The 22,027-nt window shown below is 46.5% G+C and overlaps 1 protein-coding gene across 1 annotated transcript in view; it reads right to left on the bottom strand.

Annotated features, from left to right (window-relative positions):
- Nucleotides 1-22,027, bottom strand: part of ADARB2 (adenosine deaminase RNA specific B2 (inactive)) — a 412,641-nt gene that overhangs the window by 58,060 nt on the left and 332,554 nt on the right. Inside the window, exon 4 of the mRNA XM_045588781.1 lies at nt 9,207-9,321. Coding sequence (XP_045444737.1) covers nt 9,207-9,321 — 115 coding nt within the window. The remainder of the gene's footprint in view (nt 1-9,206; nt 9,322-22,027) is intronic.

The raw sequence follows: 22,027 nt of genomic DNA, 5'->3' as shown, positions 1-22,027 counted from the left end.
AAAAGCATTCCCTCTAAGAACAGGAACAAGACAGGGATGACCACTCTCACCACTCCTGTTTGAAATAGTACTGGAAGTACTAGCCATTGCAATTAGACAAGAGGAGGAAATAAAAGGCATCCAAATTGGAAAAGAAGAAGTAAAGTTATCCTTATTTGCAGATGACATGATATTGTATATAAAAAACCCAAAAGACTCCATTAAAAAACTAATTGACTTAATAAATGAATTTGGCAATGTAGCAGGATACAAAATTAATGCCAAGAAATCCATGGCATTTCTATACACCAACAGTGAAACTGCAGAAACAGAGACTAAAAAAGCAATTCAATTTACCATTGCACCAAAAAAATTAAGATACCTAGGAATAAATTTAACTAAGGAAGTAAAGGACCTATATGCGGAAAACTACACAACACTGAAAAAAGAGATAGAGGAAGATGTAAGGAGATGGAAGAACATACCATGTTCATGGATTGGTAGAATCAACATCATCAAAATGTCCATACTTCCTAAAGCAATCTATAGGTTCAATGCACTCCCCATTAAAATACCAACGATATATTTCACTGACCTAGAAAGAACTCTCCAAAAGTTCATTTGGAACAATAAAAAACCCCGAATAGCCACAGCAATCCTGAGAAAAAGAGTAAAGTAGGAGGGATCGCAATACTAGACTTCAAACTATATTACAAAGCCACTGTTCTCAAAACAGCCTGATACTGGCACAAGAACAGACATATAGATCAATGGAATAGAATCGAGAACCCAGATATCAACCCAAATCACTATGGTCAATTAATATTTGACAAAGGAGGCACGAATATACAATGGAGTCAAGACAGTTTCTTCAATAAATGGTGTTGGGAAAATTGGACAGACACATGCAAAAGAATGAAACTAGATCACCAACTTACACCATTCTAAAAAATGAACTCAAAATGGATACAGGACTTAAACATCAGACGGGAAACCATAAAAATACTAGAAGCATCCACAGGCAACAAAATCTCAGACGTATGCCAAAAGAACTTCTTCACTGATACTGCCCCTAGGGCAATGGAAGCTAAAGAGAAAATAAACAAATGGGACTACATAAAAATAAAAAGCTTTTTTACAGCAAAAGAAACCAACAACAAAACAATAAGAAAGCCCACTGTGTGGGAGAACATATTTGCAAATGATACCACTGATAAAAGTTTAATCTCCAACATCTACAAACAGCTTTTATAACTAAATAAAAGGAAGATGAATAATCCAATTAAAAAATGGGCAATGGACCTAAATAGAACATTTTTCAAAAGAAGACAGAAGGAAGGCCAAAAGGCACATGAAAACATGCTCAAAGTCACTAATTGTCCGAGAGATGCAAATCAAAACAACAAGGCGGTACCATCTCACACCTGTTAGAATGGCCAACATCAACAAATCAACAAACGAAAAGTGTTGGTGAGGTTGTGGAGAAAAAGGAACCCTCGTGCACTGCTGGTGGGAATGCAGACTGGTGCAACCACTGTGGAGAACAGTGTGGAGTTTCCTCAAAAAACTGAAAATGGAACTCCCATTTGACCCAGTAATCCCACTTCTAGGAATATATCCCAAGAAACTAGAAACACCAATCAGAAAGGATATTTGCACCCCTATGTTCATAGCAGCACAATCTACAATAGCCAGAATATGGAAACAGCCTAGGTGCCTGTCAGCAGATGATTGGATCCAAAAACCATGGTACATCTACACAATGGAGTACTAGGCTGCCATAAAAAAGAAGGAATTCTCATCATTTGCAGCAACCTGGATGGAATTGGAGAACATCATGCTGAGTGAAATAAGCCAATCAATGAAAGAGAAACACCACATGACCTCACTCATTTGTGGATAATAAAGAACATTATAAACTGATAAACCAAAAGATAGATATAGAGACAGTATATCAACAAGCAGACTGTCAAATTACAACAGGGAGGGAGGAAGATCTGGGGGAGATAATAGATCAACCGAAGGACTTTTATACATGCATATAAGTACAACCAATGGACATAAAACTCTGGGGAGGGAGGGGATGTGTGGGAGGGAAAGAGAGGGGCAAAAAAAAAAAAAAATCAATAAAATATATTAAAAAAAAATAGTTACTAAGATCAGTTCCTTGGAACCCACATAGTCATTCACGGTTTCTGGTCAGGGCTTCCTGTCCAGTTCACTTTCCCATTCTTCTGCCCCATCCATCCCCACTGGGTATAAACAAAAAGACACTGCTTTTGATTTTATGGCCTAACTAATTAATTACCAGTCATTGGAGAAGGGGGAAAGTGGAAAGATAGAGGTTCTGGAATATTAGGGGGCACACTCCCCGCAACCTCCTCCTCTACGCCCCTGTGATGATGGGCCTTCACAGGTGTCCTCCTGGGCTGAAAAGAGACCTTCAACAGCACTGTCAGGTGCAAGGGTCAGTGGAGAGGACACCTGAGAGGAAGCGACCTCTTAGGCTGAAAAATGGAGAGTCTTGGGCTGAAGGAACTGGGGGAACTGCCTGAGACAGTCAGGGGTCTGATGGGAGGTTTACCTCACAGCCAAAACTCCTTCAGTGTGGCACCGAGTGATCCCTCGCCAGCAGCCAGCTCCTGCGCACCAGCCCAAGGACCTGGCTGGCAGCCTTCCCGTATGGGTGACAGCTTGCTGGAGAAAGTGACCATTTCGCTCACCCGGACATTTGTGCCTGGTTCCGTCGTACTCAGTCTAATATTTTATTCCCAGTGAGGCTATTCAGATAAGAATCCTACTCAAGATGGAAAAGAAAGATTGAACATGAATTGGGGGTGGGGTTTGGGGGGGGGCAGCTTGGAGGCAGAGGAAGCACAACCCCCAGGGCGGGGTGGGGGGTAGTTAGGGATTTGCCGGCAAGCCACATTGGAGAGATTGGAGGAGGCATGACATCCATACAACAAGAAGGGTGTCCCTTGGAAAAGGGGAAAACTGAGGACAAGAGAGATGTCTTGAGCAATAAAAATAGATTGCAAAAATCAGGGGAAAAGGGCAGTTGAGTTGTCAGATAAATTTAAGAAATTTCTAAGAACACAGAGTAAAAATAAGGAAGGAAAGGAAAAAAAATGGAAGATGTATTCAGAATATCGAGAATTCCACAAAAACGTGTATGAAGGAAGGAATTTATCAAAGAAAACATACAGGGGAAAAATGCACAAATAAGCAGCTAAACAAATCAGGGTAGGTAAATGGCTCATTTCTATTTTATGAACAGGAAGTGAGGATGGGCCATCTGAACTTGATAGTGTGAGAAATAAAGTTTCAGAATTTATTTAAAAGTACTAATATCACACATAAACAATGAAAAGCACAGAATTTTAACAGTGTGAGTCATCAGATAGTATTTAGAATTGAAAATCCAGAAATGCAGAACCAATATAGTCTTTACGGTCACAAGAACAAAAATAAAAATTACTAGAGGTGCCTGCCTCTGAGGAACAAAGGGAAATTAGGAGAAGGAGAATAATATTGTTTTTCATTAATATTCTCTTCTGCTTAAATTTTTACCACATGACTGCATTATTTTAATAAAATAATTGTTCATAAGTATACTTTTTTTTGCTATCACATTTTTCATAATGACTATAAATTGGTATGAGGCTCATAAACAAAATGGACATTACATGAACTAATTGATAAGGGTGAATTAGTATCTCACCAAAAAAAATGCAGGGGCAATTGTATTATTTTATTTAAAAATAAATGTAATTTTGTAGCATTGTTTTATACACACACACACACACACACACACACACACAACACACTAGAGGCCTGATGCATGAAGATTCATGCAAGAATGGGCTTTCCTTCCCCTGATTGCCAGCACCACCTTTGCTCTGGCTGGAGCTGCCTTTCTGCCTTCCCACACTGCTCAGAGGCATGGAGCCACTGGAGTAGTGTGGAATGCCTGCATCATCTCCATAGCAATGACACAAGCGTCCCACCCAGCCCCTGGCTTCTTGGTGCCTGCATATGCAAATTAACCTGCCATCTTTGTTGGGTTAATTAGCATTCTCACTCCTGATTAGCTGGTGGATGTCATGAAGGTATGGTCAATTTGCATCTTACTCTTTTATTAGTGTAGATACATACATCACTTCATCTCAGAGTTTCTTAGGAATTTGCTTGAATAATTGAATTAGAGTTGAGATTAAATGGCAAATCAACTAAGTAAACAAATGTTTCTATTAGAAATTTTGCCCATTTCTCTGTAATCTCTTTGTAATCAACATGTTTATTAAATCTTTTCTTTATAACAGGAAAGTAAATTTCAGCAATTTATTCTTCAATATTCATAAATTACTAATTAGTGAAGCTTTACCTCATAAAATCTCACTTTTATGTAATAAATTTAGTTCATATAGATAAATTGCCTGCACACAAAGAAGTGTATTCACTGGCACTTTTAAGTACCATTTTCCCACAAATCCTTGTAAAACATCACTGTTTTTCAAGGAAAGTTTTTGAGTTTCCTCAAAAAGTGAAAAAATATTGAATAATCACAGCTCCAGAACTGAGAAATATTAAAAACTACTCACCAAATCATACTGACATATGCTTTTGGCGTTAGGAATATATTACACAATAAAGAGGAAACATCACTTGGTATCTTCCCTTGCCTTCCTCCCCTCTTTCTTTCTTCACTTTCATGGGTCAGACCAAGCTTATTTAAGATACGTTATCCTGGAATCTGTGGCAGAAAAACCAATGACACTTCAAAATTAAAAATTTGCCAAGATTTTGTTTCTGTGATCCTACAACTCTATGCATATAACTCTTTCACCCTTTTTTCATTAGATTTAAACTTTTATGTATGACCCCTTCCCAACTGGGATGGAAAACTTGCACAGGCAGGCGCTCCATGCTCCATCTATTTTGTTCTTTGTGGTTTTCCCAGAACCTAGGATGGGCTCTAGTGCTGGTGAGTACTCTGTGAGTAATTTACGAGTAAAAGAGTGTGACTATTATTAATAGCACTTGTATGGCACATATTTTTTTTTTTAAATATAAAATTGATTTTTTTTTTTTTTTACAGAGAAGAAGGGAGAGGGATAGTTAGAAACATTAATGGGAGAGAAACATTGATCAGCTGCCTCCTGCCCACCCCCTAATGGTGATGTGCCCGCAACCAAGGTACATGCCCTTGACCAGAATCGAACCTGGGACCTTTCAGTCTGTAGGCTGATGCTCTATCCACTGAGCCAAATCAGTTAGGGCTTGTGTGGCACATATTATGGGCTGGAATCTTTCTAAGTGCTTGTATACATGAACACATTTAATCTTGAAATGACTTTCATAGCAGGTGCTCTTGTGGTCCCTTATTCCAGAGAGACTGACTGGCCAAGGTCACATCGATAGTTGCCGTGGAGTTGAGATTGAAATGTAGGCAGTTGCTTTTTTGTCTATAGCACCTCTCACTGTTTTCCAGGAGGTTACATCTTGAGGAGGGGCTGTGCTTTTTCTTGCACCCCTGATGCATGCAGAATGGTGTCCACTATGTAGATGCATCTGATTAATGTCTGCTGGTCTGGACAGAAGGGTCACATCCACATTGTGGTCCTGACAGAGGGGACTATGTCATGTGCAGAGATGTCCTCAAATATGTGGAAGGAGGGTGAGTTTTGTGGCTCAGGATGTGTGCCACACAAGTGCTATTAATAATAGTTATGTTCTCAATGAAACAAAATCACCTCTGACTTAGAACATGATCCTGATGGTGTGATTTTACCTTTCAAGCATTTAATATACTTAATCGTATTCACCAAGTTGCCCTGAAGGAGGCATTTTTATTTCCCATTTAAAAATGCCAAACATGTTTTGGTTTATTTTTGTGTATGATGTAAGTTGGTGGTCTAGTTTAAATTTTTTTTGCATGTATCTATCCAATTTTCCCAACACCATTTTTGAATCGATTATCTTGATTCTATTGTATGCTCTTGCCTCCTTTGTCAAATATTAATTGAGCAGGATGGTTTGGGTTGATTTCTGGGTTTCCTCTTCTGTTCCTTTAGTCTATATGTTTGTTCTTGTGCCAGTACCAGGCTGTTTTGAGAACAGTGGCTTTGTAATATACAATAGCTTGATATCAGGTATTGTGATCCCTCCAACTCTGTCCTTCTTTCTCAGAATTACTGCAGTTATTTGGGGTCTTTTTAAATTTCATATAAACTCAAAATGGATAAAAGACTTAAATATAAGACTCCAGGAAGCCATAAAATCTTAGAAGAATCCACAGGCAGCAAAATATCAGACATATCTCATAGCAATATCTTTACTGACATATCTCCTTGGACAATAAAAACTAAGGGAAAAATAAACAAATGGGACTACATCAAAATAAAAAGTGTCCATCACAAAAGAAACCATCAACAAAATAACAAGAGAGCCCACTGCATAGGAGAACATATTTGCCAATGTTATATCTGATAAGGGTTTAATCTCCAAAATTTACAGGGAATCATACAACTTAACAAAAGGAAGATAAACAATCCAACCAAAAAATGGGCAAAGGACCTAAATAGACACTTTTTGAAAGAAGATATACAGAAGGCCAAGAGACATATGAAAACATGCTTAAAGTCATTAATAATCTGAGAGATGCAAATCAAAACCATAAAGAGGTACCATCTCACGTCTGTCAGAATGGCTATCATCAACATATCAACAAAGGACAATTACTGGCCAGGATGCGGAGCAAAAGGAACCCTCGTGCACTGCTGGTGGGAATGAAAACTGGTGCAACCACAGTGGAGAACAGTATGGAGTTTCCTCAAAAAGTTAAAAATGGAACTCCCATTTGACACAGTAATCTCACTTGTAGGAATATATCCCAAGAAATCAGAAACACCAATTAGAAAGAATATATGCACTCCTATGTTCATAGCAGCATAATTTACAATAGCTAAGATTTGGAAACAGCCTATGAGCCCATCAGCATATGAGTGGATTAAAAATTGGTGGTACATCTACACAATGGAATACTATGCAACAGCTTGAATAGACTTGGAGAGCATTATGCTAAGTAAAATAAGCCAGTTGGAGAAAGATAAATATCACATGGTTACAATCATTTGTGAAATATAATGTACAACATAAATTTGTGAATAAAAATAGATACAGAGACAGAGAAGCATAGAAAAGACCATCAAATCTCAGAGGAAAGTTAGGGGAGGGTGTGTGTGGGGGTAAGAGATCAACCAAAAGACTTGTATGCATACATATAAGCATAACCAATGAGCACAGACAGTAGTGGGGTGAGGGTAGGTGCTAGGGGTTGGAGCAGGTGAAGAGAAGTCAATGTGGAAAAAGGAGAGATATGTAATACTTTCAACAACAAAGAATTTCAATAAAAAAATAAATAAAAGATGCCCAAAACAGAAAAGATAAGTTAAAAATCCTCTGGCTGAAATGAAGACAGTTTCCTGAGTGCCATGTGCCTGCTCCTTTGTCCTTGTATGGGACGGCACTGGGGTCGAGAAGGATGGAAATTTACCAATAGCCTGGTTTTAAATAGATTTTATTTCTTTTTAAATAGATTTTAATATCCTAATATATAAAGAACCAGGGTCCCTAACATCCAAAATGACCAAATGGAAGACTGAATGCCAGGCTGCATGCACAGCAGGCTCAGGTGGGCGGGGACTGGTGAGCTGGCTGAACTGCTGACTTCTCAGTCCCTCCTGGGTCATGGGTGCTATGGTGAGCCAGCACTGACTGCCACCACCAATACGGGTGTGATGTGATTGATTGGAGGCCCCACCATCACCCCACAATCACTCTGCAGAGGGAGGCCCAGGCCACCTGCCGAGGGCTTTGCAATAGTCCCAAAGAGGGAGGCCAAGGCTACCTGGCTGGTGTCAGTGGGATTTCCCCCTGTGGGGTGATCAATTGCAGGGCTCCCAGACTGTGAGAGGGCACAGGCCAGGCTGAAGAAATCTCCTTCCCCAAGTGTATGAATTTCATGCACTGGGCCTCTAGTAAATATATAAAGGCCTAAGAGACCTTTGCAACCGAATGACCAGTCGACCAGTCGCTATGACACACACTGATCACCACCGGGCAGATTCTCAACACAAGAGCTGCCCAATGGTGGTCAGTGCACTCTCACAGCCAACCTGCTGTGATCCCTCCCTTCGGCTGGCCCTAATTGGTCCCAATCAGGCCTGGGTGAGATGGCTCCAACCAGCCCCGATTTCCAGCCAGGCTATAGGACCCCATCTGTGAATGAGTTTGTGCACTGAGCCTCTGGTACAAATATATTTGGACATCAGGTAGATGATCCTTTTCGGTCTTAGACTTCTCCTACACATGCAGAATGTGTATGTGAAACTCAACTCAGCTAATTCTTTTTATAATAACCATTCTGTAGCATATTGTTACCAACTTATGCCAAACTTTGGGAACAAAAACATTTGAATTGAAATAACTAGCTTGTCAGTTATCATGAATAGGTTCATAATGTTCTCACCATAGTGCCAACTGCTTAAATTCAACCACCATTTTCTCCCACTTTGGCTCATAAAAGCAGCCATGACCATGGCTCTCAATGGCTCCCTTTGGTTCTGTCATTTGTGCCTGAGGATGGACATCCATCTGTGAGCATTGTGTGTGAGGGGTGTCCTGGCAGGAAGGGGTACATTCATTCTTATGTGATAGGATTCCTAGGTGGTCTGCACCCCACAGGGAGGGGCTCATGATTCTCAGGTGAAGTGGATTCTCTGGACCGGGCAGAGCATAGAGGAAATGCAGTGGGGGAGGGAGAGGCAGAGCGGGAAGTAATGGAAGCCTCACCCACCAGCCTGGAGTGATTTAACGGGTGGCCTGGCCTTTCATTCCAGCTTTTACTGGTTCCTCCAGCACCACACACTCTTCCAGCCAATGAGATGTGGGGGAATGCCCAATAGCAAAGGGACCCGCCTGTCCTTAATTTTATGGAAATGGAGAGAAGCCTGTGCAGAGACGGATATAGGGAGGTGCAGTTACACCACCACTGTCACTAAAGGTTTGCTGGTGACACACTCTGTCACTGATCCCTCTGTGTCTAGTTTTGTTCTCCTTTTCATGTCTTCAGATGGAAGGGAGAATCCTTTGTTTCCTAAGACCAGACAAGTGCTAATTTCCTCTCCTTGAGATGCAAATTCCACAGCAAAGACGTGAGGCATTACCTTTGGTCATGACAATCCCTGCCAGTGCTCTGTGGCGGGCGTGCATGGACGTCAGGCCCACGGTCAGCTCACGAAACTTTTGCGTGACCATCTGGGACACAGAGTCGGCGAATTCCTGCAAGACAGAAGCACCAGGCTGCTTTGACACTGAGTGGTTCACGCTCACGTCCTCCCCTCCTTCTCAAAGCCATGTCCCATGTGCAGAGTCTGGAGGTCACCCTGTCACATGGCGCCCTGCCATCACACGCACGGAACCATGACCCCCTGGCCTCGGGAGAGGGTCAAATCAGGGATGACGTGGGCCCTGATTCTGAGGAATTAACCTCCAGATTGGCCTCTGGGTAGGAGCCTGCCTGTGCCTGAGCAGAACCTTAGCAGGGAAACGTGCCTGTTTCTGCGTCCTCCCTTGCCCTGCCTCTGAGAGGAGCAAGCTCAGCTGTGTCCTGAGGGGAGTCTGGGGAACCTGCATACATGTGACAGTTGGTCCCCACTTTCTGCTTAGTTTTGTAGAGCCAGTTACTAAATACCCACTCATCTCAGGGACTTTCCTGGCTGAACTGCTCTCTACAGCTCACTCATGACCTTCTCTCTTCATGTTTCTGCACGTGTAAATACCCACAACATGTGTACACACATGCACACACAGACATATGTACACAGAGAAGCACACACAAGCACAATGCACACCTGCACACATATATGATTCAGGCAGTACATACACACAGCACACACATGCTTGTGCACATGCACACACACACATAAAGACAAACACACACACACACACACACACACACACACACACACGCACGCACAGCAATTTGATATAATCCCTAAAGTACCTCGCATGTCTGCTAAAGCAGCACATTGAAATAACATGGCTGGTGTTGCTCAGAGCCACCTCTCTTCCCCTGGCCCCCTATCCATGGCCGACAAGTTGTTCTTCTCCTGCACGTGGCCCATGGCTGCTTCCTGTGGGAGGCAGCTGGGTGGCAGTGACCTTCCTAGGCCTTGGACTCAGAGAAACCTGGTGTGAGTCAGCTTGCACCTGGTCTTCTCATTTGTTAGTTAACCCCCTTAATTTCCATTTGACGGCGCTTTTGTTAGGATTAAGTGGGCGGGTGGCTCTCAAATGCTTAGCACGGGGCCTCTGGGTGAGTGCTCAGAAATAAAGCCGGCTATTCTTCTTCCGTCTTTATTATTACTGTCCCATCATCACTATTATTTCCTCGTCACTGCCGCCAAATCACAATATCCACTTCTCCAGAAGGTGGGCAAACAGGCCATTTTCTGTTGGAATGGGTTTTCACTGTCTCACCAGGTACATTTGGCTATTTTGTTCCAGATAAGAACAGGTCTCAGGCAAGTACACTACGAAGGATAAATAGTTAAAAAAAACACCCCAATGTTTATGTGAAAATAGGCTTGCCTTCTGGAAATCAGAAACCTGCCAAGGAAACAGCTAGAATCTTCTTAGCTCTTGCTTCTCATAGAGAGCAGGGGAGGTGGGCCAGCGCCCCTCTTCCCAGTACCTGTGGGGCTTGGGGGCTTTCCCTGTGCGGCTGTGGCTGCTCCGGAAACACATAGGTGACAGATGCCATGCAAACTTGGCTTCCCTTAGGGGTGTGGGCTCCTGGCATGGCCGGCTGGAGATGGGCGTTGGCTGTGGGCCTGCTGTGTGTGGGATGTGTGTCCTGGAGGTTCTCCCTGGCTCGGCTCTGAGGGAACCCAGATGCCTCACCTTGGGGTGGGATCACAGACTCAGAGTTTTAGAAATAAACCCCGGAGGCTGTCCTGTCCCTTTGTGACCTGGAACCCGGGGTCCATAGAGGGCGTGCACATGTCCCTGGCCCCTGTGTGTGAGTGTCCCGGGGCTGCTGGGACAAGTGACCGTAAACTGTGCAGCCAGAGCTCTAGGGGAAGGTCCCTCCTGCCCCTTCCAGCCTCTGGGGCTCCAGGAATCCCTTGACTTGTGGCTGCATCCCTCCCATCTCTGCCTCCATCTTCACGTGGCTTCTCCTGTCTGTCTCTTCGGTACTGTCTCTTAGGACACTGTCACAGGACATGACATCAGTGATCATAGTCACTGCCACTGACTGAATGCGCACCAGGTGTGGACATGGACTGGAAGGGGTCACGGTGCCCTTTGAACCCTCAGCACGAGGGGTTGGCCTTATCCTCCAGGTTGTAACGATGCGCGGTGACCAAATAGTAAGTCATCCTTCAGGTTGGGAGGCAAGTGAGGGGGGTGGACTGAGGTGGGGCTGGAGTAGTCAGGGAGCCCAGGATCTGAGAGCCAGGTGGCCTTGGAGGGCATCTGCTTTTGGAGCAGGGCCTTCGAGCTCTGTTCTCAAAGGACCGGTAGCAAGACCCAGCACCCGCACCCCTGCAGCCGCATCGTGGGGAATTGGGTTCCTGCTGGGGTGGGGCCGAGGGCACCATCCAATGCAGGGTTCAGAAAGGCCTCGCGGATGCTGACACCTGAGATGACCTTGAAAGAAAAGAGGGGCTCACGGGCTGCCTTCCATAGACGTGTGTTTCTCAGGTCACAGGCTGAGCGGTGTCTCCTCCCTGGCAGGCTCTGTGGCACACCTCTGACAGGGGTCATTTGCCCCTGTCCTGCTGGTGTGAACACAGGAGCCCAAATGTCAGGGCTCCCTCCCCTGGCGGGGTGGCCACCACACCGAGAGTCAGTTCTAGCGGCTTCCTGTGTGTTCACCTCCCCTCCCCGGGATTTAGGGGCAGAGCTGGTGTCCTTTGTGTCTTCCGTCCGCCTCTAAGTGCTGGACTTCCTCCTCCTCCCCACCACCCCTCCTCCCCATGTGCTGTGGGAACAAGAAACTGCTCTCAAGGTGCCTTCAAGTGTCCTTTTCCTTCTGTGTAAAAGGAGATTTCTGAATGTTCCAGAAGTGATGAGACTGCCAATAGGAGATAGCTTGTCACTTTGTGTCTGCCTCTGGGGCCCGCAGGGCCCTCAGAACAGGATGCTCCAAACCACTAAGTAATAATATAAAGCACACAAAAGCCCCCTTTCATTTGGAAACCCAGAGAGCACCCTCCTCACTTAGACGCAAAACAGACTCGGGCTACCAGCGCTGTGCACACAGCCAGCTCCCTCCTGACAAGGAAGCTGCTGCAGAGATTCTCAGGGACCGTCCAGGGACACGCAGGCTGGTGGAAGGGTGAACATTCCAGGGGAAATGGGTTGTTTTTTCTGATACTGACACTGTTGATCTGCTCAGATGCCAAAATAAAGCACCAGAGACTTTGTGGTTACAGACATTTATTTCTCACAGCTTTGGGGCCTAGAGGTCCAGGCCATGGTGCTGTATGGCAGGCCTCACTCTGGGGCCTCTTGGTCTGGCTGTGAGCTCCATGGCCTCTGGTCAGAGTGAGAGGAGAGAGCCGGCTAGCTCTGGAGCCTCCTCCTATGGGCCGCACCCTCATGACCTTATCTAACGTAGTCACTTCCTTAGAGGCTCATCTCCACATACAGCCACTCTTGGGCTTCAGCATGGATTTGGGGGACACAGTAATTCAATCCATAATGCACACGAAACACAACATCACATGGACAAACATCCTTTCTGATGACGGTGCTATACACCAAGGGCTAAGTGCACCCCTTCCTTCCCCTCTCCCCCTCCCTCAAGCCCTCACTTCTCTCTTCCCTCACCCAGGCTGGATGCAGGGAAACAGGCTTCGCATAAATGCTCAGGAAGCCTGATAAAAGAACAGAGGCCCAGGAAGAAGCCACCACCTGAGACCTCGGGAATGGACCTCCACACGGAGGGCTGTGAGTTCCCCACCCGCTGATGACTGCGTGGGATTATAAGTCACTGATTTTTCAGGTTGTAGGTTACAGCAACGGCATTATTTACTCTGAGTAATAGAGAAGGAGAGGAATCTATTATAAGAAGGCAAATAAAACCTGACAATCAATTAAGGAAAAGCAAACAGTGCACAAAGCCTTGCACTTTATTATGAATAGCGAATGCTCTGCACCATACTCCACAGTTGAAGTGACAAGCACGGTAAACCCCGATGACCAGCTATCCAGAGCTGATCCAATAGGTGTGGTGGATCCAGATGACCAGCTGAACTAAAGCTGATCCAATAGGCATGATAGGTCCAGATGGATCCATATGAGCAGCTGATCCAATAAGCATGATGGGTCCAGATAACCAGTTGATTTGACAAGCATGGCTGATCCTGATCTAGAGCAGATTTAGGGCCGATTCAACAGGCCTGTGGATCCGGGTGACCTGCTGACCTGTGTGCTCACTAGGGACTCCTCAGCCTTGGGGAAGTTCTCTGGGTGAGGGCCAGTGGTAAAGGCTCCTGGACACCATGGGTCAGCTTCTCTGCCCAGTTCTATTGCCAGTTAAGTCATAATAGGGGCTGCACATAAGGAAGTTTTTTTTGTGTGTTTGTTTGTGGTTGGTGGATTGAAATAAGAAATAAGAAGTGTAGGTAAGGTAGCTCCTGCTCTCCTGCTCTGTGCCAGTTGATGTCGCACAGGAGAAGGTGAGGATCTGTCCAAACCAAGTCCACTCATGGACTTGTTCTGAGGATCTGTCTAAACCCTTGCAAGGCTGTGCTCTGTGCAGGGCACCTGAGCCATGGCTGGTGGTGAGGACAGGGGGCTCGGCTGGAGGACAGAGAGGCAGCTCTGAACAGAGTGCAGACATGTCAGCCCAGAGCCCCACAGGCTTGCCAGGCACCCGTCTCAGGCCCAGGCCTGTGGGGCGGGCTGTGTGCTGAGCTGCCCTCTCTCCTCCCCGAACCAGGCATGCTCCATAGGGACCTTTTGTTAAACATCTCCTCCCCTCTATCCTTTAAACAAACCTCCTTTTTAAGGGGTCCTTGACATTTACGTTAAGCAGATTTCTCAATTAACATTTTATAGAGGCAGCGAATGTAAAAAGAAAAGCAAAACAATCCCTTTAACTTCCTAGGACTGCTTTGGAAAATCTTGCTTGTGGCTTTTCGAAGGAGAATTTATAGAAGGTTTATGTCTTGAACCATCATCACACTTAGTTTTCCTGGTTTTAAAGGTCAAAGGAAAGGAAATCATGACTAATCATCTCCTTCAGAAGACAGAGCACCAGTTACAGGGACCCAGGGAGTCTCTGAGGAATGAGAGGTATTTCCAGTGAAGCCCAGCCTTCCGGGTTTCTGCTGTGTCCTGTGTCTCCTCAGTGGAGCCGTGGGTGCCAGCCCCTCACGCCCTGCATCCCTGATTGCACCACCAGGCTAAGTGCTTGATTGGTTTTTAATTAAATCACACACAGGACTGCAGCTGCAGGTAGCTCCTGTAGTTGGGTCTGTGTATGTGCTAGTAAATGACATTGGCATTGATGACCTGGGGAGTTAAAAGCTAGACTTGGAACTCATGTTGTGAGACATACTTACTTACCGATTGAATACTGGAAATTATTTATGTTTTAATCACTTGGGGATTTAATATATACACTCCACTTGGATTACTTCAAACCCAACTCATCAGACTCTGAAATAATCTGATTTTCTTTTCCACTTCGCACTCTTTTTACGGGAGAAGCAGCTACAGTGTTCAAAACAGGCTCATGCCTCTGGGTATTTTTATAAACTCAGATTTTAGCGTCCGTCCTGGGCCTGTGAGGAGGTCATTCCAGTCTTGAGGATGAATAAGTGCAAACTATTTAATTTGAAGAGTATTTTTTCTTGAGCATGTGGGTCAAGCTATACTGTATCATCACTTTTAAAATTAATGTGAGATGTTTTCTCTGACATTGAGCACACAGACACCTCACTGTATCCTATGAGCAACCCGGATCTTCACTTACCAGCCTTTTATTTGGGGACTGGGTCCAGGCCTGGTCGAGGGGACCATGGTGCCTACAGACACACCTTCCTGTCTCTGTCCAGTGACGTCATAGAGTAGTGGTTCTCAACCTTTCTAATGCAGCGACCCTTTAATGCAGTTCCTCATGTTGTGGTGAACCCCAACCATAAAACTATTTTCATTGTTACTTCATAACTGTAATTTTGCTACTGTTAATGAATCGTAATGTAAATATCTGTGTTTTCTGATGGTCTAGGGCACATGTGTCAAACACAAGGCCCACGGGCCAAATCCGTCCCGCCAGGCCTTGCAATGTGGCCCGCACCGCGCTGTCATCACTGCACTCCGCTGTGTTTCCATCACAATGACAGTTTATGACTGTTGAGTAAACCATTCGGCCCGCGATTTAGGCTGGATTTTAGATTTTGGCCCCTTCTCTGATTGAGTTCGACACCCCTAGTCTAGGGAGACCCTGCTAGTGGTTCCCACAGGTTGAGAACCGCTGTCATAGAGGGTAGACAAGTACCCTCCAGGCCCCGTAACAGCTTCCATGGTGATTGCGTGTTTCCTCCAGGCCCCAGTAGCACATACACGCTGTGTCCTCTTTGGTACAATCTGAACAAGTTGTTTTTCTTTCTCCTATGCATGCCATAACTATGCGATGTGCTATAGTTCCCCCCATTGTGGACTGGGGTCAATGTTTTTATTGATTTGGTTGGCAATAGTAATTATAGCCAATGTTATTGCAAGGTCACTCCTTGTCAGAAATGTTCTAAAGGCTTTGTGTGTTATTGCCCTTAACCCCCACATACGTCAGGGACTATCATAGCTCTGTTCTGTTACCAATCATGTGAATTAATTAATTACAGAGTAGACAGCCTAGGATGCATGTCCTCCGTGTGGCCAGTGGTAGAGGTGTACAGATATATACAGAGAGGAGAGGTCACATATGGGCCATGGTTCAGGGTGAGGCAGTCAAGGAGGGCTTCGTGGAGGAGGAGACAGGCAGGATAAACCTGGGCCCGAAGGCCTCTCACAATCTATATTGGCAGGGATTAGAGGAGTAGGAAAGTCTTGGGGAACCTTGCCCTGGAGTTCAGAGGTCAAATAATCTATTTCTGGGTCGGTGGTGAGCAGTTCAGTGTGTCCTGAGTAAAGGACTCATGCAGAGCAGTCATGAGAACTTGAACTGAAAAGCCACCGGGTGAGAACCGAGGACGTTGGTTTCAGGCCAAGTTCATCTGCCTCCTAGGGCTCAGTGCTGTCAAGCACCAGGGACACATCATCACAGGAAGCAAGGGGAGGGCCCTGCCCGCCTCTCAGCATGGATGTTCTGGTTCAGCAGATGCCCCTGCTTCCTTCAGTGCACCCGAGAGGCCGGGCCCAGGGACAAGTGGGAGGCCAGCTTTGTGGTACAGAAAGCCCTGCCCAGAGAGGCTCTGAAGGCCCACTCCCGAATCCCGAATAATGGCCTGCTGTCATTTGCAACATCAATTTTTTGTTAAATATGAAAAAGAGAGACATTCAGCTGTCCTCGTTATTGTTGGTGATTGAGTAACGTAGGAAGGGTCTCTACGGGGTGGTTGGGCATGTGGAAAGGGCTGTGTCTTTCACACCTCACTCCTGGCCGCCTGGAGCATTTGCACCGGGGCAGGCTGGGCGGGGTGTGATCCCACTGAAGGCCCCTCCTTGCGGAAGCCTCACAGGGCTTCTCTCGGGGCAGGTATTGGGGTGGGCAGCTGGGACTGGGTCTGGGGGCTTGCAGAGCCTGTATGGATGCCACAAGTGCCTGCACAGAGCCCCGATGATCTCTATCTGACAGCTGCAGAGCTGACGCTGTTCATGCACAACGTGGCACTGATGGACATTTGGAACGGGACCCATCAGAAGAGAGAGGACTTGGCTTCTGTGGAATGACGGTGATAATCAGGTGCTCCTGGTTCCACAGGTTAAGTGGAGACAGTGGCCCCGTCGTCAATGAGCTGTGTATGATTGTACTTAATGGAGAAACTAAGCCAAAATGCTACTTTAGCTTCTGCTTGGGGCCCGCATGCTGCCTGTTGGCCCCAATTACCATGGCGAATTACCAGCATTATTCAAATAGAAAAAATAAACGTCATGCAGCCTCACCAAAAGGCTCGAGCTTTGCTCATTTCCAACACTAATACTTTGAATGCCATAAACAAATAGAATGTGTTCAAATGTACCATGGCAGTCCTCAGGGTAAAACTGACATTCAGCCCAAGTGGTAAGGATATTAAAATCGATAGATTATGAAGGAGAAATCCTTCAGTAAATATTTTCCCGTTGAAATCCTGTCTCCGGGTTTGTAGTGCTGGAATACCAAAAAGGTTAGATTTGCATGTGGGTGGGGCAGGGCAGGCTGGGGACCAGTGCTAGCAGTTTCAGCATCCCTTCTTCAAACCGTGTTCTGTAGGCTGGCGGGGCACGGTGACGCGCTGAGGAGATGAATAGTAAGGGCCCGTGGACGGCGGGCAGCACTGGGGCGAAGGTCGTGTGCCAGGCCTGTTGGAGCTCACCCTCCATAAAGCACATGCCTCCTTTTGCCATTCTCCCCCCAATTTCCACTCTGAACTGGGAAGGCTGGAGAAATGCTACTGGAAGCATTATCCAGGTTCCAGCAATTCAACGCCTCAGAAATAACCCCCGTGGATGGGAGATGCTCTTCCCTAACTTACATCTCAGTGTTCCTCTGTGTTTCCATGGAGAAAGCCATCTCCAGGTCTTGCTCATGACTCCTGTTTGCTGGCAGTGGCAATAAAGCCTCATTAATTTCAGAGTCAAGGGACTGTGCAAACCAGTGTCCGACCACATCATTTAAATGATGTGACTCTTTAATTAGTCTACATCTCAAATTACCCAGAGGCCAGTCATTGATTTGGAGGAAGGTGTGAGAAATGGAAACTCTTCATTGCAGCCATGGGGTCGTGGACAAAGTCCCGCATTTGGAATTGGAAGAATGGGGCTTGAGCTCTGTCAACATCTTCTCCCAGTTGTGCAGCAGCCAACGGGCACTTGGCATCTCTGAGCTGCTGGTTTCCTCGTGGGTAGAAGAGGCATCATAATCAGTACCTCCGAGGTCCACGATCCTGATTCTTGGCATAGAAACCTACGGCGTTCCACTGAACATTTCTGGACCAACATCACCCACCTACTGCTCATCTCACCAGCAACCTCCATCCATCCCCATCCATCCCCATCCAGCGACTGGCCCCTTGCCCTCTCCTTGGAGACAGTCCCAACCACAGAGCAAGAAAATAACGTTGGCAGTGGTGACTAACCTCAAGTTAAGACTGTGAGGGGTTACTCAGCTGAGGACTTAAAAGCAGACTGAACTCATGCTCTTCCAGATTCAAATTCTGGTGTTGCTATTTGACAGTGGTGTAACGTGAGCATTATTTAGGGCTCAGTTTCCTCATCTCTAAAATAGAGTGATGCCTACATCATAGGATTATTACAAATGAGATGAGAATATGCATATAAGATACTTAATACAGTACCCACAATTGTATACTCAGTATCTGGTTCCCAAGTGTTAACTGTTGTCATTATTATTGTCCAAACTTGTGCAAAGACAAAGTTTCATAGAAACACTTCCCATTTATTGACTTCACCAGAGGCCTGATGCATGAAAATTCATGCACTGGAGGGGAGGGGGGTGCGTCCCTGAGCCTGTCCTGCCTCCTCTCACAGTCCAGGAGCCCTCAGGGGTGGGAGGCGACCCAGCAATCAGGGGAGGTGAAGCTCCCATCACACCTCTGCTGTCGCTACTGTCAGCAGTGCAAGCCTTGGCTGGCCCTGGTTACCTGAGCCTGGGGCAGCCCTGGGTGGCTGGGCAGCCACCATTCTAGGCTTGTCTGAGCCTCAGGCCAGCCTTGGGAAGCTGGGGAGCTGAGGGGACTCTGGAGGCAGGCCCCTTGGTGGTGCTGAAGGCACTGGGTGCCACCATCTTGTGGCTGTGGGTGCCGCCATCTTTGAGGGCATGACAGTCAATTAGCATATTCCTTTCTTATTGGCTATGGGGACTGCAATCTTTGCAACGACATGAAAGTCAATTAGCAAATTCCCTCTTTATTAAACAAGATTAGTGAAGTGAAAGTTTCCTCAGGAGTGAGCTGCTTAAAGGATACCTTTTGATATAATTAGGCAGGTGTGTGCTCTGTTTGGGGCGGGCTCTCTGTGGTCCTCCCACCATCCTGCCCACTGACTCAGCCCTATGTTGGCACTCCCACTGCAGGGCATGTTAAAAGAACCCAAACAGTGAGGAACTCTGAAAGCTGCACACGTGAGTTTTAGTCCATACCCCCAGGCACAGGCACTGGGTATGTTTGGGATCATAAAAAAGAAATCACATACATGTCAACTGTCTCATGCAGTCATTTTAGCAACATTATCCATATGGGGTGAGGAAATGTTTGCTGGTTACACTATTGACTTGATCTCTTACCAACTTTAAATTTGTTATCATGTTTTTAACTTGGAAGACAGCATTGTTGGCAACAATACAGTCCAGTGTTAACTAAATGTTTGCAATCACGCTGACCCACATCGTTGGCTACTTGGCTGTCTATACACGGTTTCCTGGTGTTGGGTTCTGTCCTCTCTGACTTCACCCTCCAGCCACATCATTTCTGACTGCTGACGTGAACATCACCCTCTGCGGCTGAGGGTGAGCATCTCGCCTTCTTCACCTTGGCTACGACGTCAGCTCGCACACACGGTATGAAGCGAAGTGTGCATTGCCTCTGGGGCTGGAGCGGCGCAGGCAGGTGCTGGCCGAGCCTTGGCTGTGGAACGTGCTGTGTCCACAAAGGCCTGGGGAGAAGCCGGTGTGGAGCCCGTTCCTCAAACATTTCCAACTTTATCCCACCACCATCCCCAACTGCTGGGGGGAAGAATCCATCAAAATTGATAGAGCAAGACACTAATGAAATACAGAGATGAAAAGACAAGGTCCTCTCTATAAAAAAGCCCATCACGGGAACCGGGAAGTGTGAAGCTGTGTGACAGATGGTGGCCGATGTTTCTCAAGGGCCAACTGCTCTCAGGAGCTGGACGTCCTGTGCATCTCATTTCATTAATCAGCGTTATCACCTGGGAGGCAGGCACTCTTAGGACCAATTTTACAGATGAACCAGCAGAGGCGGAGAGAAATAAACTTCCTTCCAGGGACACACAGGTCTGGTCAGACCCCCGGAGGTCTCAAGAGAGGCCCTGAGGGGAGCAGGATGGTGGGTGCCCTGGAAGTGACACCTCCTCAGACCACAGTGAACATGGTCAGCCTAGGAGCACGAATGCATCCTAGAGATGACAGCTGGGGAATGTGAGATTCTGCCTCTTACACAAATGCGGCTTTTATGGCTGCCTTCACTGAGTAGTCTAGGGGGCAAATAAGATTGGAGAAGGACCTCCTGAGGGAGGCAGGTGACCACTCCTGGCAGAAGAGCCACCAGGGAATGGTCTTTGGGCCCACAGGCCCTACCTGGACCCCAGAGGCAGAGTTTCCGGCAGTGCAGCCTGGGTTGGTATGTCCCGCAAGCTGCTCAGGTGATCACAATCACACTGGAATTTGAAACCTATTGTGACAAAGGTTTTCTAATTGGCCAAACTCTGCTCAGGCTCCCTTGAGCTGCCTTTTGGGCTTTTTGGGTTTCTCTTTGCATCCTCTACTTTTAGCACAAGTCCAGGTCCCGCCCTCCATTCCTGATTAAACTCCTCATCTCCCACCACCCCCAGCTGATGCCTGATCACAGGGCCCATCTTCAGCAGGAGTGTGTTTAGCCAGAGGCTCCCCACCCCTCAATACCCCTGATGTTTCCTCTTAGGGAGCTTCTATCCACTGAGCCCACCTGCTCCTCGCTGTAGAGCACGACTTTCCATGCTGCACTCAGAGCTGAGCCCAGTCTCTCCCCTGCGGATTCCACAGCAGGGGTCCCTTCCCCTACCACCACCTCTCTCCCGCTCCCCCCCTCCCCTCGCCCCCTTGAATAAACTCTCCCTTACTGTGCTAAACAAGTGCCAGCAGTGAATATTTTTTCTTTAACATTGCCTAAAACCTGGAGGGGACATGAAAGTCAGAGCATTGGGGGTGGGCTCTCTCTGCAAAAGCACCGAGGGAAGAAGCCAGTCATGCTCAGGGCTGGCTGAGCTGGGATGACCAGGGTGATTGTGACAGGCAGGACAGGTGCTCCACCTTCGCCTCCTGGGGTCAGAAAACTGGAAGGACTGACTTCTCCGTGCAAGAGCCATGAGCTGCGCATGCAGTGAAGTATTAGCCCATCTTGTCATCTTCTCCCAGTCAGCCCGTCCTCCACGTGACTGGTGTCCTGCTTCCTCTTGCCAGCTCTCTCTCTTCGGTCTATGCAGACCTGCCCCCATGCAGAGATACCAAAGTCAGCCTCTCAGAGGAAGAGCAGTGTCCTCACTGTTACCTCTGAATATGCTGAAGATCCAGGAGCAGGACAGTGAGGATCCACCTTTGCTTCCCTAGGGCTGGGCTCTAAACTGTGGGTTGTTTTCTGAACAAGAAAATTACCTGCCTGTAGACCAAAAGGCCCCTCAGTATGTACGATGGGATGGATTTTAATAGACAGGACTAGGGGCTGGCCACACTAGTTCATTCCAAATTTAGAGACATTGAAAGCATTTCAAATCTTGCATTGTTGACATTTTAAAGTTCTACATGATTAGTTATATTAAAGAATCAGGACAATAGAGAAAATATTTTTAAATAAAAGAAAAAGGTGGGACACATTTATATGAATGGGCTGTGTGCTATGTTGGTGGCAAAGGTTTAACAATATCGGGAGCCGAACTTCTTTTTCTTCCTTCCCCAGGTCTGAGAGATGGATCACATCCCCTGCTTTTTGCTGTTTGTTTTGTGAATTAGCCCAGCCATTGTCCAGCCCACCAGCGGAGAGCACCTCCAGCGGAGTGACTAGAGGGCACAGGGGTTCCAGTGGTTGGGTTGTTATGA

The sequence above is a fragment of the Pipistrellus kuhlii genome, unplaced genomic scaffold (genome assembly GCF_014108245.1).
Source record: "Pipistrellus kuhlii isolate mPipKuh1 unplaced genomic scaffold, mPipKuh1.p scaffold_m20_p_1, whole genome shotgun sequence".
Lineage (NCBI taxonomy): Eukaryota > Metazoa > Chordata > Mammalia > Chiroptera > Vespertilionidae > Pipistrellus > Pipistrellus kuhlii.
This window is presented reverse-complemented; position numbering and strand designations above follow the sequence as displayed.